Source organism: Protobothrops mucrosquamatus, unplaced genomic scaffold (genome assembly GCF_001527695.2).
Source record: "Protobothrops mucrosquamatus isolate PMUCROS unplaced genomic scaffold, P.Mucros_1.0 scaffold1165, whole genome shotgun sequence".
In the NCBI taxonomy this organism is placed as follows: domain Eukaryota; kingdom Metazoa; phylum Chordata; class Lepidosauria; order Squamata; family Viperidae; genus Protobothrops; species Protobothrops mucrosquamatus.
This window is the reverse complement of record NW_015387380.1, coordinates 93,586-105,475: the sequence shown is the minus strand read 5'-3', so window position 1 is coordinate 105,475 and position 11,890 is coordinate 93,586. Positions and strand designations below refer to the sequence as shown.

At 34.3% G+C, this 11,890-nt stretch overlaps 1 protein-coding gene across 1 annotated transcript in view; it reads left to right on the top strand.

Annotated features, from left to right (window-relative positions):
• MMUT (methylmalonyl-CoA mutase) overlaps positions 1 to 11,075 on the top strand; it is a 15,546-nt gene extending 4,471 nt beyond the window's left edge. The window contains 8 exon segments of the mRNA XM_015820701.1: positions 748 to 996; positions 1,792 to 1,903; positions 2,562 to 2,677; positions 4,883 to 4,998; positions 6,399 to 6,530; positions 8,710 to 8,857; positions 9,091 to 9,258; positions 10,055 to 11,075. Coding sequence (XP_015676187.1) covers positions 748 to 996; positions 1,792 to 1,903; positions 2,562 to 2,677; positions 4,883 to 4,998; positions 6,399 to 6,530; positions 8,710 to 8,857; positions 9,091 to 9,258; positions 10,055 to 10,183 — 1,170 coding nt within the window. The 3' untranslated portion in view covers positions 10,184 to 11,075.
• The last annotated feature ends 815 nt before the right edge of the window (positions 11,076 to 11,890 follow it).

Sequence of the window (11,890 nt, the reverse complement as noted above, 5' to 3'; positions counted from 1 at the left end):
TTTAAGGCATTACACTCCACAAGCATTCTATTTTTTTCATCCATCATTAAAGCTTTGCCTGGATTCCCCTGTAGCCTAATATTCTGTGTTTGTGGATGTGTTACATCATAATACATGTTTTTATTTGATTAAAATTTTATAAATTAAGAGAATTTAGGCACTCAGGAGTGTTAGAACTGTTCAGATTATACAAAAGTGTTCTGCATTAGTGAGAGAAGAAGCATCTGTCCTTAAAAATCTTAAAGCAGCTATAATTTTTGACATCAATAATGATCATTAATTTGAAGGCTGTCAGTTTGCTTCTCTGCCAATCTTAGCATTGGTATTGCCTGAATATGTAGAGATTCACAGACAACCAGAGACAGTTTTGAAGCTTCTTGAAATTTCCAGAGGATGTGATATCTTTAATAAGCCAAGAAGGAATGCTTTCTTTATGCTAATATACTTTTTGAAGTGCTTCTCTTGAAAATTATGTACAGATTTAGTAGATATGTCCTAAGCCAGCCAAGAGGCAATTAGAACATTTAGGTTGGAATTCCTGGGAGTGTTTTTGACACATCTGAAGGACTTCATGTTAGGGAAAGCTGGTTTACGATGTCTTTTAAAAATAGTTACTCTTAGAATGTATCTGGTCCATTGATCAAATAGAGAATACATGTTCATTACACTAATTTATGCAAATGTTTATATTCTACCTTTCTAATGCATATATATATACCATAAGTAATGGTATGATTTTTGTAATAGGATCCTTATAATAATATTATCCGCACCACAGTTGAAGCAATGGCAGCTGTGTTTGGTGGTACCCAGTCCTTGCATACAAATTCATTTGATGAAGCTTTAGGACTTCCAACTGTGAAAAGTGCACGAATTGCAAGGAATACACAGATAATAATACAAGAAGAATCCGGCATACCCAAAGTTGCTGATCCGTGGGCTGGTTCATTTCTAATGGAATCTCTTACCAATGATGTTTATGAAGCTGCTTTAAAGGTCAGTTTGTTTAGTATAGAGAACGGGGAATAAAAAGATGCTGGTAATCTTTTATATGAGCTCAGAAAAAAAAATACTAGGTCGCTTGTATTATAAATATTGATTTATTTTCTCTTTAACAGCTATGTAGATTCCTATTTACCCAACAAAAAAAAAACAAAACCAAAGTCTGATTAACTAGTATTATTTTTTCAGTGATGAGTCAGCAGATAGCTATGTACAAATCCACATAGTTTTCTTGGCAACATTTTCAGAAGTGGTTTGCCATTTTCTTCCTAGGACTGAAAAGGAGTGCAACTGGGCCAAGTTACTCCAACTGGCTTCACGCCTAAGGTGGTACTATAACTCATGGTCTCCCAAGCTTTAGGCCAAATAGAAGACAGGTTTGTGGATCAAGAGAGAAACCAGTTAAGTCTAAGTTAAGAACATAAACTTTATAATAAGGAATACTCAGTATGTTGAATTTAGGAGTTTGCAGCTTAGGTCTAAGAAAAACAATTAATTATATGATGTAAAGGTATTGAAAATAGGTTAGGTGTGTACCATTTGTAGAAAAACTTTTAAGTTCTTTCATTTTGAGTTTGAGCTAATTTTAAACTATAACATGGGACATCAGTCCTTTTAAAAGTTAAGAAATGTGTTTTCTTATATTAACTACTTGTTTATAAAGAGGGTTCTTATTTATCCTTTTGGGTAACTAATTTTTCTGTAGTAGGGAGCCTAAATATTTTATTAAATAAATATTATATTAAACAACAAGCACACTCATAGTCATTAACAACTTTTCTTTGTTAGCTCATCAGTGAGATTGAGGAGATGGGTGGAATGGCCAAAGCTGTAGCTGAAGGAATACCAAAACTTCACATTGAAGAATGTGCTGCTCGAAGACAAGCCAGGATTGATTCTGGTAAGGAAACCAGAATTATTTATTCTTCAAACTTGTAAGCATTTAAAAAGTCTTCTCTTATCTCACTGAAGTTGAGATATGAATAATAAGTTGCACATGAATAATAAGAATTTGATTCCAATTTTCTGTAAGTTTTTAAATTCTGTAAGTTTTTAAGTTCTTTATGATTTGTAATTAATTTCAAAAGGAAAATTTATAAAATTGCAATAGAATGTCTCCTTAACTGCGTACACAGTATAGTTTCAGTTTAACAAATCAAAATATTATGCATTGAGAGATTAATGGAGCAAAGCGAAGAGTCATGAATAAGGTTTGCTTTCGCTGCAAAAAACATTCTCAGGTGCTGCTATTAGAGAACACATGAACTGAGTAGTGACTGATCAGGGCCCTATTTCTAATTAACGATTGCAATGCAACCTTCAATTATCATTAAATGTTACATGTTTTATACTTCAAGCATAGATGTCTGAAAGTTTGTTATAAAGGGATGTACGCTACATTGGAATATCTCAGCTTCTCTATGTATGTCTGTGTGTAAAAGCTATTTTATATTGAATATGTACAATTTGAACTGATTTCACTTTGTGAGTTGATTTCAGCTGACTTCAGATACAGGATAACAAAAATTATTTTTTAAAAAATATTTGGAAACTAACAGGATCAGAAGTCATTGTTGGAGTAAACAAGTACCAGTTAGAAAAAGAAGAGACTGTTGAAGTTTTGGCAATTGATAATACATCAGTCCGTAACAAACAGATTGAGAAGCTGATAAAGGTAAATGCTGTGCAGATTTTTTAAGAAAAGAAGAAAAAAAGGATGTTTTATTTTTCATTTTCTTAACAAGAACTGAGTAGTGCTTAGGAATAGGGTTATGGTCAAATTACTCAGCAACTGATGATTTTTTTTTAAAGAATGCTTCATAGCCCTTTTAAAGAGTGCTTTATATGAGCTATCTTAATCTCTTCCAAATTTATGGCTGAGGTTTGTGTGAGAGATTTCTAGTGCAATCTCTTAGCCCCAGCTATTACAGCTCTGGTCTTTTCTACAGAAGTTTCCAAATGTTCAAATCCTAGGAAGACTGTAAATGTTTGGAATTTTACAATGCAGGTTTACAGTAAATACATGCAAAAATCTGGTTCCCCTTCCCCATAGCTCCAAGACTGTTGTTTATACATATTTTATGTTATTCCTATATATAGTAATCACATATACAACTTGAAATAAGCAGCTTTTCAGTAATGATGTTTGTCTGTTCCTTGTTTGCTGAAGGCTTCCATATGAACATCTTAAAGCACTACATTTTCTAGTTTTAAAATCAATTTTATAAATATTGGAAATGTTTGTAAATATCCTATAACACTTTAGCAAATGAACTAATGAATAATTGTGGGAGACTGGCTTATTTTGGACCACTTAAATCTGAGTTCAAAGTTATCTGCTCTGTTTTTTTTCCCCATTTTATTTATCTTGAGACAACTAAAATTGATCTTCAAGAAACTGGTATAGGGAATGACTCAAATAGCTTAATAAATTATTGTGCAAGGACTGAACTATATTTTGGATGTTTGAACTTATTCTAAAGGCAGGAGAACTGATTACATTCCATTTTTTCATAGAAGTTCGCTTTGAAGAATATGGCTGCATAATTCATGAAATAAACCTTAACCTTTAGCCATCGAAGAGCCGTGGTGACACAGTGGTTAGAATGCAGTATTGCAGGCTAATTCTGCTGACTGCTGGCTGCTGGGAGTTCAATTCTCACCGGCTCAAGTTTGACTCAGCCTTCCATCCTTCTGAGGTCAATAAAATGAGGAGCCTGATTGTTAGGGGGCAATATGCTGATTCTGTAAACCGCTTAGAGAGGACTGTGAAGCGATATATGTCTAAATGCTATTGCTATATGTAATATGGCTTTATAGTAAGGTACAAAAGCATACCTTAGTTTAAAGCAACAACTCAGAACAACTCTAATAATTTACTTTCATTAACCATAGAAACTATGGGAATTGCCTGCTGACTATACCCAGATTGGAAATATATATCTCAGCCCATTTCATGGGGGCTTGTTATTTTTTGTGAAAAGTGTATAGTTGATAGGTAGCGGTCAGGATTCACAATACACATCACATATAATATTTTACAAAGTTAAAATGAATGAATATAAGTGCTGGGAAATCATGTGATTTGGTGTTTTAAATTGATAAAAATTAGACATGCTACAAATAATTTTAATGCATTATATGCAAAGAAAATTAATATTCTGAAGATGGATGGCTTTGATTTTAAAAATAGTAAAATCTGTACATTTTATTATTTAATGGGCCTTAAAATGAGGCAGGTTAAGAATCTCAGAATTTATACCTGATTTGCAACCATTAATTTAGTAACCATTCAAAATTACAATGACACTGAAAAAAGTAACTTATGACCATTTTTCACACTTAAGACCATTGCAACACCCCCATGGTCACATGATTAAAATTCAACTGCCTGGCAACTGGTTCGTACTTATGACAGTTGCAGCGTCCTGAGGTCATGTAATCACATTTTGCAAATTTCTGACAAGCAGAGTCAATGGGGCAGCCAAATTCATTTAACAGCTGTGTTACTAATTTAACAACTGCAGTGATTCACTTAACAATTGTGGCAAACAAGATCATAAAATGGGGCAAAACTCACTTAATAACTATCTTGGTTAGCAGTGGAAATTTTGAGCACAATTGTGGTTGTAAGTCAAGGACTACCGATATTTAGCAGTTTAAGAGCAGCTGATTTGCAAACTTATCAGTCTTCCTTTAGTCTGTAATTGTAACTGAATTGCTTGGCTTCAAACCCCAGTTTCAGACATACACATTTTGTAACTGAGATGGCTCAATATATGTCTTTTTTCATCAACATAGTTTGTGAGGAAAGTCAGGATGGAATGTGCTGTGATTAGTAGTGTACAATATTACTTTTCTTTCATGCTTCTCCTTAAAGGTGAAAGCTTGCAGAGATGAAGTAGCAGCCCAAAAGTGTCTCACTGCTTTAACTGAATGTGCGGCTACAAGCCAAGGTAACTTGCTGGCCCTGGCAGTAGAAGCAGCACGTGCAAGGTAGGTGGAAAGGAATGTGCACATTTATCAAATAACTAAATGGACTTTAGAGCTACTCTTTTGGTTCATAGTGGAGTGGTGTACTTAACAAGCACAGTGCCTCCCTGCACTCAATCTGCAAAGCAACATTTGAGGCTCACCTAAGGTTTTCGTGGTATGAAGGACCATGGAGAAAAATTACTAGAATGCCTTGGAATGCCCAGCATGTCCATTGCTTCCAGAAATATATACAGAAAAGATTACTATAGAACTGAAGAAGCTTCTTGGATGAGAAGTGAAACATCTTAAAGAAAAAACAAAGACCAGTTAGGGAAAAACACTTTTGGAATAAGCATGACCTGGATGACTGAGGATCTCCATAGACAGAAGAGTTTATGTACCAAAAAAAATTGGTCTAGTGGTTAAGGCACTAGGCTAGATTTGGTAGTTGGATGTGCTAAAACCTAGCTTCAATTTATTCACTTGTAATTCTAAGTGCCTGCCACCATGTTGACATGAAAGCCTACACAAAAACTGTAAAAGCCTATACTGAGTTGAAAAAAATGATATAATCACATATCCCAATCATACTAGTCATTGTAATGCATTCTACTGAAAACAGTATATTTCTGTTAATCACTTCAAAAACAGTTCTCCCTGAGGGTATTTAATGCCATACAAATGCGATTTAGCAATTAAGGCAGTGGTGGCGAACCTATGGCACGGGTGCCAGAGGCGGCACTCAGAGCCCTCCCTGTGGGCATGCGAGCGTTGCCCAAGTCCTAGGCCTTCAGCTGGGTTTTATAAAACCTTTTTGCTTTAGGCCTCCGCCGCCGTGTACAAAAAAAAAGTTCAATCAATCAGTCAATTTCAACTTCTCGTGGAAAAAAAAGAGATGTTGCAAAGTTGGAATTGATTGAACTTTTTAGTCCCACCCAGTCTGCTGTTACCACCGCAGCCACACCCACCCAATGGGCCACACCCACCCGGCACCCGACGATGCATAAGTGGGTTTTGGGTTGCAGTTTGGGCACTCGGTCTCTAAAAGGTTTGCCATCACTGAATTAAGGTGTGGATTAACAGCAGAAATCAGTCCTCATCCAAAGATCACAGAGTGACCTTAGGCCAATCATCCAACCTACCTCATGGGGTTTTTTTTTTCAGGAGGGGGAGATAGGAGCACAGTATATATTACCCTGCATTTTTGAACAAAAATCTTATCTTAAAAGATTATGCATACACATGTAAGCTATTATAATTTTAAATATTGAACTGGAGAACATATAGATAAGCATGCTATTCCTACAGCATACTGCTATAGTACAAGAACACAGCTTTTGCTAATGTTGGTGTTATATTTTGATAGTTTATACCTCTTCAAAAGAAATAAACCTAATGTTTTGATTGCACACTTGCTTCAGATGTACAGTTGGCGAAATAACAGATGCAATGAAAAAGGTGTTTGGTGAGCACAGAGCCAGCGATCGCATGGTGAGTGGCGCATATCGTCAGGAATTTGGAGAGAGCGATGAGATTACTCAAGCCATCAGCAGGTAAGACATGTACTCTTTTCCTATGTGTTTGTATGTCTTATTTTCCAAGAGTTCAAATTCTCTACAGGTAGTCCTTGCCTTACGACTGGTTGCTTAGGGAAACAAAGACAGATCCCAAAAGGAACTTATAGCCCGGTTTCAAACTTCCAACGGCCACCCCCCCATGATCTCATGATTGCATTTTGGTGGTTGGCAACCTGCCCATATATATGGCTGCTTGGCAGCATGACAATTTATGACTTTTTTACTTAAAATAGTGTTTAATTCCAGTTTCCAACAAAAAATGGCTAAAATGGGCTTACTTAACAACATTTGATTAGCAATCATGGAATTTGCTTAATGACCACTGCAAGAAGTCATAAAATTGAGCACGGTCATATGGTGACTCACTTAATGATTGGCACAACTTATGGTTGTATGTTGAGCACTACCTGTATTTTAGCTTAGGTCTTACATATTTTCTCTTCATTGTTAAATTAGGAGGTTGCTTTCTCTGTTTTCCATTCTTTAAGCCAGTTATATTTCTTTAATAAATGTAATTCTTTCAAATATTTTAAGATCCACTAATACCTTTAAAGCCTTTTATCTTTCCGCATATCTAAAGATTTTTAATGTTTCTATGTAGGGACTCCACATTAGTTTTTTTTAGTTTAATTGTTTAATAATTCAAGTTCATTTAATCTATCATTTCCCTAATGAGATTTGACAATATTTTGAAATTAAAATTTAGCAAATAAGTATATGTTGAATATGATTTTAAAAAAATGTTTTCTTAATTTTCAGTTTCAAAACTAAACTTATGTGCACATGTAATTTTATGCGTATAGTGTTTACACAAATCAAAGTTATGTCTGTACATTGGAAATGATAACTCTGGCTTCAGGATGTGTGCAACATGATCTGCTCTGTCTCTATTTCCTTAAAGCCTTCTTCTTTTTTCTGCTTACATATTCTTCACTAGATTTCCTTTATCAGCTTTCTTCCTCTGCCTTTCATCTATTTCCCTCAATTTTTGTCCTATTCTTTTTCCACTTTTCCGTATTGTCTATACCCAATCCTTTATCCCATCTTCTCCCTTTTCCTTTTGCTTTATCATTTATTTATATTCTACCTTTATTACTTTCATAAGTAACTCAGGGCAGTGAACAAGACCTAATACCCCTTCCTCATCCTACGTTCCACACAACAGTCCTGTGAAGTATATTGAGCTGAGATACTGACTGCCCTAAAGTCACCCAGCCAGCTTTCAGGCCTAAAGTGGGATTAGAACTCAGTCTCCAGGTTTCAAGCTTGGTACCTTAACGACTAGAGCAAACTGGCTTTATTTCTTTGTTCCAAAAGAACAGAAACCCTCAACAATTTTTATATTCATTAGTTGAAAAATCTGTTGCACTAACTGCTGCCTTAATAGTGACACAATTCAGCACTATTTATAAAATGCACAAGGCTGCCCAACAATAACTCTGGGTGGGAAATATCAGTAAAAAACAAAGAATGAAAACCTAACCAATATAAAATCAATATAACAAATTATATAATACACACATAGCTGGAGCTAGAAATAACAAAACCTGTTTATTTTTTTCTTAAGAGGGGATCTACAGGTAGTCTTTGACTTAAAACGGTTCATTTAGTGACCATATGAAGTTACAATGGCCCTGAAAAAAGTGATTTATGACTGTTTTTCATTCTTACAACTGTTGCAGCATATTCATGGTCACATGATCAAAATTCAGACCCTTGGTAACTGACTCAGTTATGACGATTATAGTATCCCAGAGTCATGTAATAAGTTTGCAATCTTCTGACAAGCAAATCAATGGGAAAGCTTAGCCATGTTACTAACTGAACTGCAATGATTTATTTCACAACAAAGTTTGTAAAATGGGGCTAAATTCACTTAACAATTGTCTCACTTAAAACAGAAATTGGGCTCAATTATGGTAGTAAGTCGAGGTCTACCTGCACTTATGTTGGGAGATATGTGTACTAGAAAGAAAATAATCATGAAAAATTCAAAAATATATCATTTAAAATCTTGCCATCTTTTGCAATGCAGCATATGTGGTCCTTGCAATAGTGCACTCCCAATTTGCATCCTGATTTTTTTTTTCCCTTGGACTAACAGTGAAAATGTTTAGTGGTTCTATAGTACTCTGTCTGTTATTTATTTTTTTAGAGTTAACAATTTTCTGGAACGGGAAGGTCGTAGACCACGTCTTTTGGTTGCTAAAATGGGCCAGGATGGTCATGACAGAGGAGCCAAAGTAATTGCTACAGGATTTGCTGACCTTGGTTTTGATGTAGATATAGGTCCACTGTTCCAGGTATTCAGCCTTTTAATTGTTTCCATGCTTGCTTTCTGATTGAATCAATCTATTTTCTCTCCCACCCAAGTGACTCAAAAATGTTAAAGAAATAAATTTTAAAAAATAATTTTGAAAAAAAAAGATCCAGTTTACTGCAGTAGTTCATACAGTGTTTTATTTCTGTTGTTATATATGAAAAATACACAAATTGTTAATTTTTACATATTCTTTATCTGCTATTTCTTGCTTAGACACCCCTTGAAGTGGCCCAACAGGCTGTAGATGCTGATGTGCACTGTGTAGGCGTGAGCACACTAGCTGCCGGTCACAAAACTCTTGTTCCTGAACTCATTAAACAGCTAAATAGCCTTGGCCGCCCAGATATTCTTGTCATGTGTGGAGGTGTCATCCCTCCTCAGGTATTGAGTACTATACATTGCACATCTAAGGACACAGACTAATTGTGAGATTATTCAGTTCCTTTTGTTATTATAAACTTTACATCTGGGGTGGTTTGTTTGTGGTGGGTTGGTGGTTGTTTTTACATTTTTCTATCTTTTTCATTTCTTAAAATATGTTAACATCATTCAAGGATTTTTTCCATCTACTGTATCTTGTTAAACAATCAACATTAAGAATCTGATGTTAAATATTTTCAAAATACTAAACATACAAAATAGATCCAGCTACAGAACAACCTTTCACATTAATTAAATTACTTAGAAAAATATTTTGCTGTTACATAGTTGGGAAAACATATCTTTGAGTACAAAATCTTCTAAGTCAACAGTGTACCCATAGATCATGTTTAAATATATATGAACAAAAAACTAATCTAAAGCTATACTGAATACAAAGCCTTTTTTTTTTAGTTTTTTCCTTTGAGCATTTTTGACTTTAATAACTGTGGACCTTCTAATCATGTTGGCATCCTTGTGGAGGAGATAATATGCACTTTTCTGAGGATTAGTACTTGCTTAGAGATTGTAGATTTCTCAAGCAGTGCACACTCACTATGGCTATGCAGAGTGAGTGAATTTGAAATAAGAGTATCAATGTTCTAGCCCAGAGATAGTGTATTATTGATGTTTTCCCATTTGCTGCCATCTGAGCAGGCCACCATGAAACTGTCAGCTTGCAGTACATCTTCTACAGAATTTTACTAGCAAAATCTTATTTATATATGTTGATCTGTCTTTTTCTCTCCCTGAATAGGATTATGATTACCTGTATGACTCTGGTGTTTCCAATATATTTGGCCCAGGAACTCGAATCCCTAAAGCAGCTGTCCAGGTTCTTGATGATATTGAAAAATGTCTGGATAAGAGGCAGCAATTGCTATAAACCATCATTTAATAATTCATTCTGCATATTATATATATGTACAGATTTATCATATGAATATGATATGACTAATTGCAAGGAAAATAATCAATTTAAATCAGCTTCAATGCCTGATATTGTGTTGTGCTTTCTAAGAAAGTAGAAAATGCATGTGGGGTTAAACATAAAAAAAGTTTATGAATGGGTATGTATAAAAAATTATCAATAAAATCAAAATGGCTCAATAAAACTTCAAGTGAATGTTTAAATAGCTTTTGCACAGAAGATGTTTCAGATATATATTCTAGCAGCTTTATTTTACAAATCAAGCATTTAAACAAATTGTAAAATAAAGCTGCTAGAATTGAATAGAAAGGCAACATCTCAAATATGTTCAAATTTAGCTGTTAAACTTTTGGCATAAATATGTCGTTGGGATAGTTTATACAATGTGATGGAAACTTTTTTGATGTAACATGAGCAATATCACAGAAATATTCATGTGGATGTTAGTCCTTATATGTTAATGAGACACAGCCCCATAGAGACATTATTTTTAAAAGCTGTTAGTGTTTTAATTGTACTATAGTTTTTCAGTTGTAAGCCGCCCAGAGTTATTGATTGAAATGGGCAGCTATAGACAATGAATGACTGACTGAATGAATGAATGAATTACGACACCACAATCTGTAAGAAACCAATTACCGGAAGTCTTCAGGAGTTCAACACAGAAGAGATGTATTGCCTAACAAATATTATAATATAAAAATTTTAATCATGATTTATTGAATAGGTCTCAGTTGTCTTAAGTTTACATTAATTCATGAATAATGGCTTAATAAACCTCTGTGCTCAAATGTATACATATGCAAAATAAAATGGAAGAAACTGCATGATTTAAGAATATATCACAGAATATTTGTAAGAAACTTTTTGTTGCTGCAACACAAAAGAAAGATATTTTAACATGCTCATAATTTTGGACATCTTCATAAGCTTTCACACGGAAAGGCTTATAGAGTTGTTCTTACTATAATTAGTTTAATTTTCAAATATGTTTCTGTTCTTAAGTAACCTATCAGTGCTTTGTATTTATTTTCAAATGAAGTTTAAAATAAGACTATAAAAATAAATATAATTGTTCTCTCTTAAGACATCTATATATCTGTCTCTCAGGGTTAGAAGTACACATTTTCAGTTCATTTTACAGGTAAATAAAACAATGAAAAAAATGCAATACGTGATACAAAATTCACTTCTAGTTTTCTATTTGTCATGTTATTTGCTATTTCTTTGGGTTCCACAGACAATCTTCTATAGCAAACATTCCTTGTGAATATGTGATTCTCCAGGCCTCAAAGCATGAAATGGATAGCTTTAACAGATAAAGGGAGTTATGAAATGTTCTGTGATCTCATATTTTGGGAAGTAAGAAAACCCTGATATGTAACCTTACTTTGATTAGTTGAAAATAAACATTGGAAACATATTTTGCACGACACAATAGGATTTACATTTGCACTGATGACAAAGGAAAGGCAGGGTCAATACTTCTTTATTGTGGGCTCAAGCATTTCAATACTCCAATTGAATAACAGAAAATCACTTCTATCTTGCCATCTCTTAAACAATTAGACTTCTAAACATTAAGGCTTATATGAAACGTACAACTGTTTTAAATTTCTGATAAAAGACAAGGAGTAGGCTTCCAGTCTCCATTACAGGTAG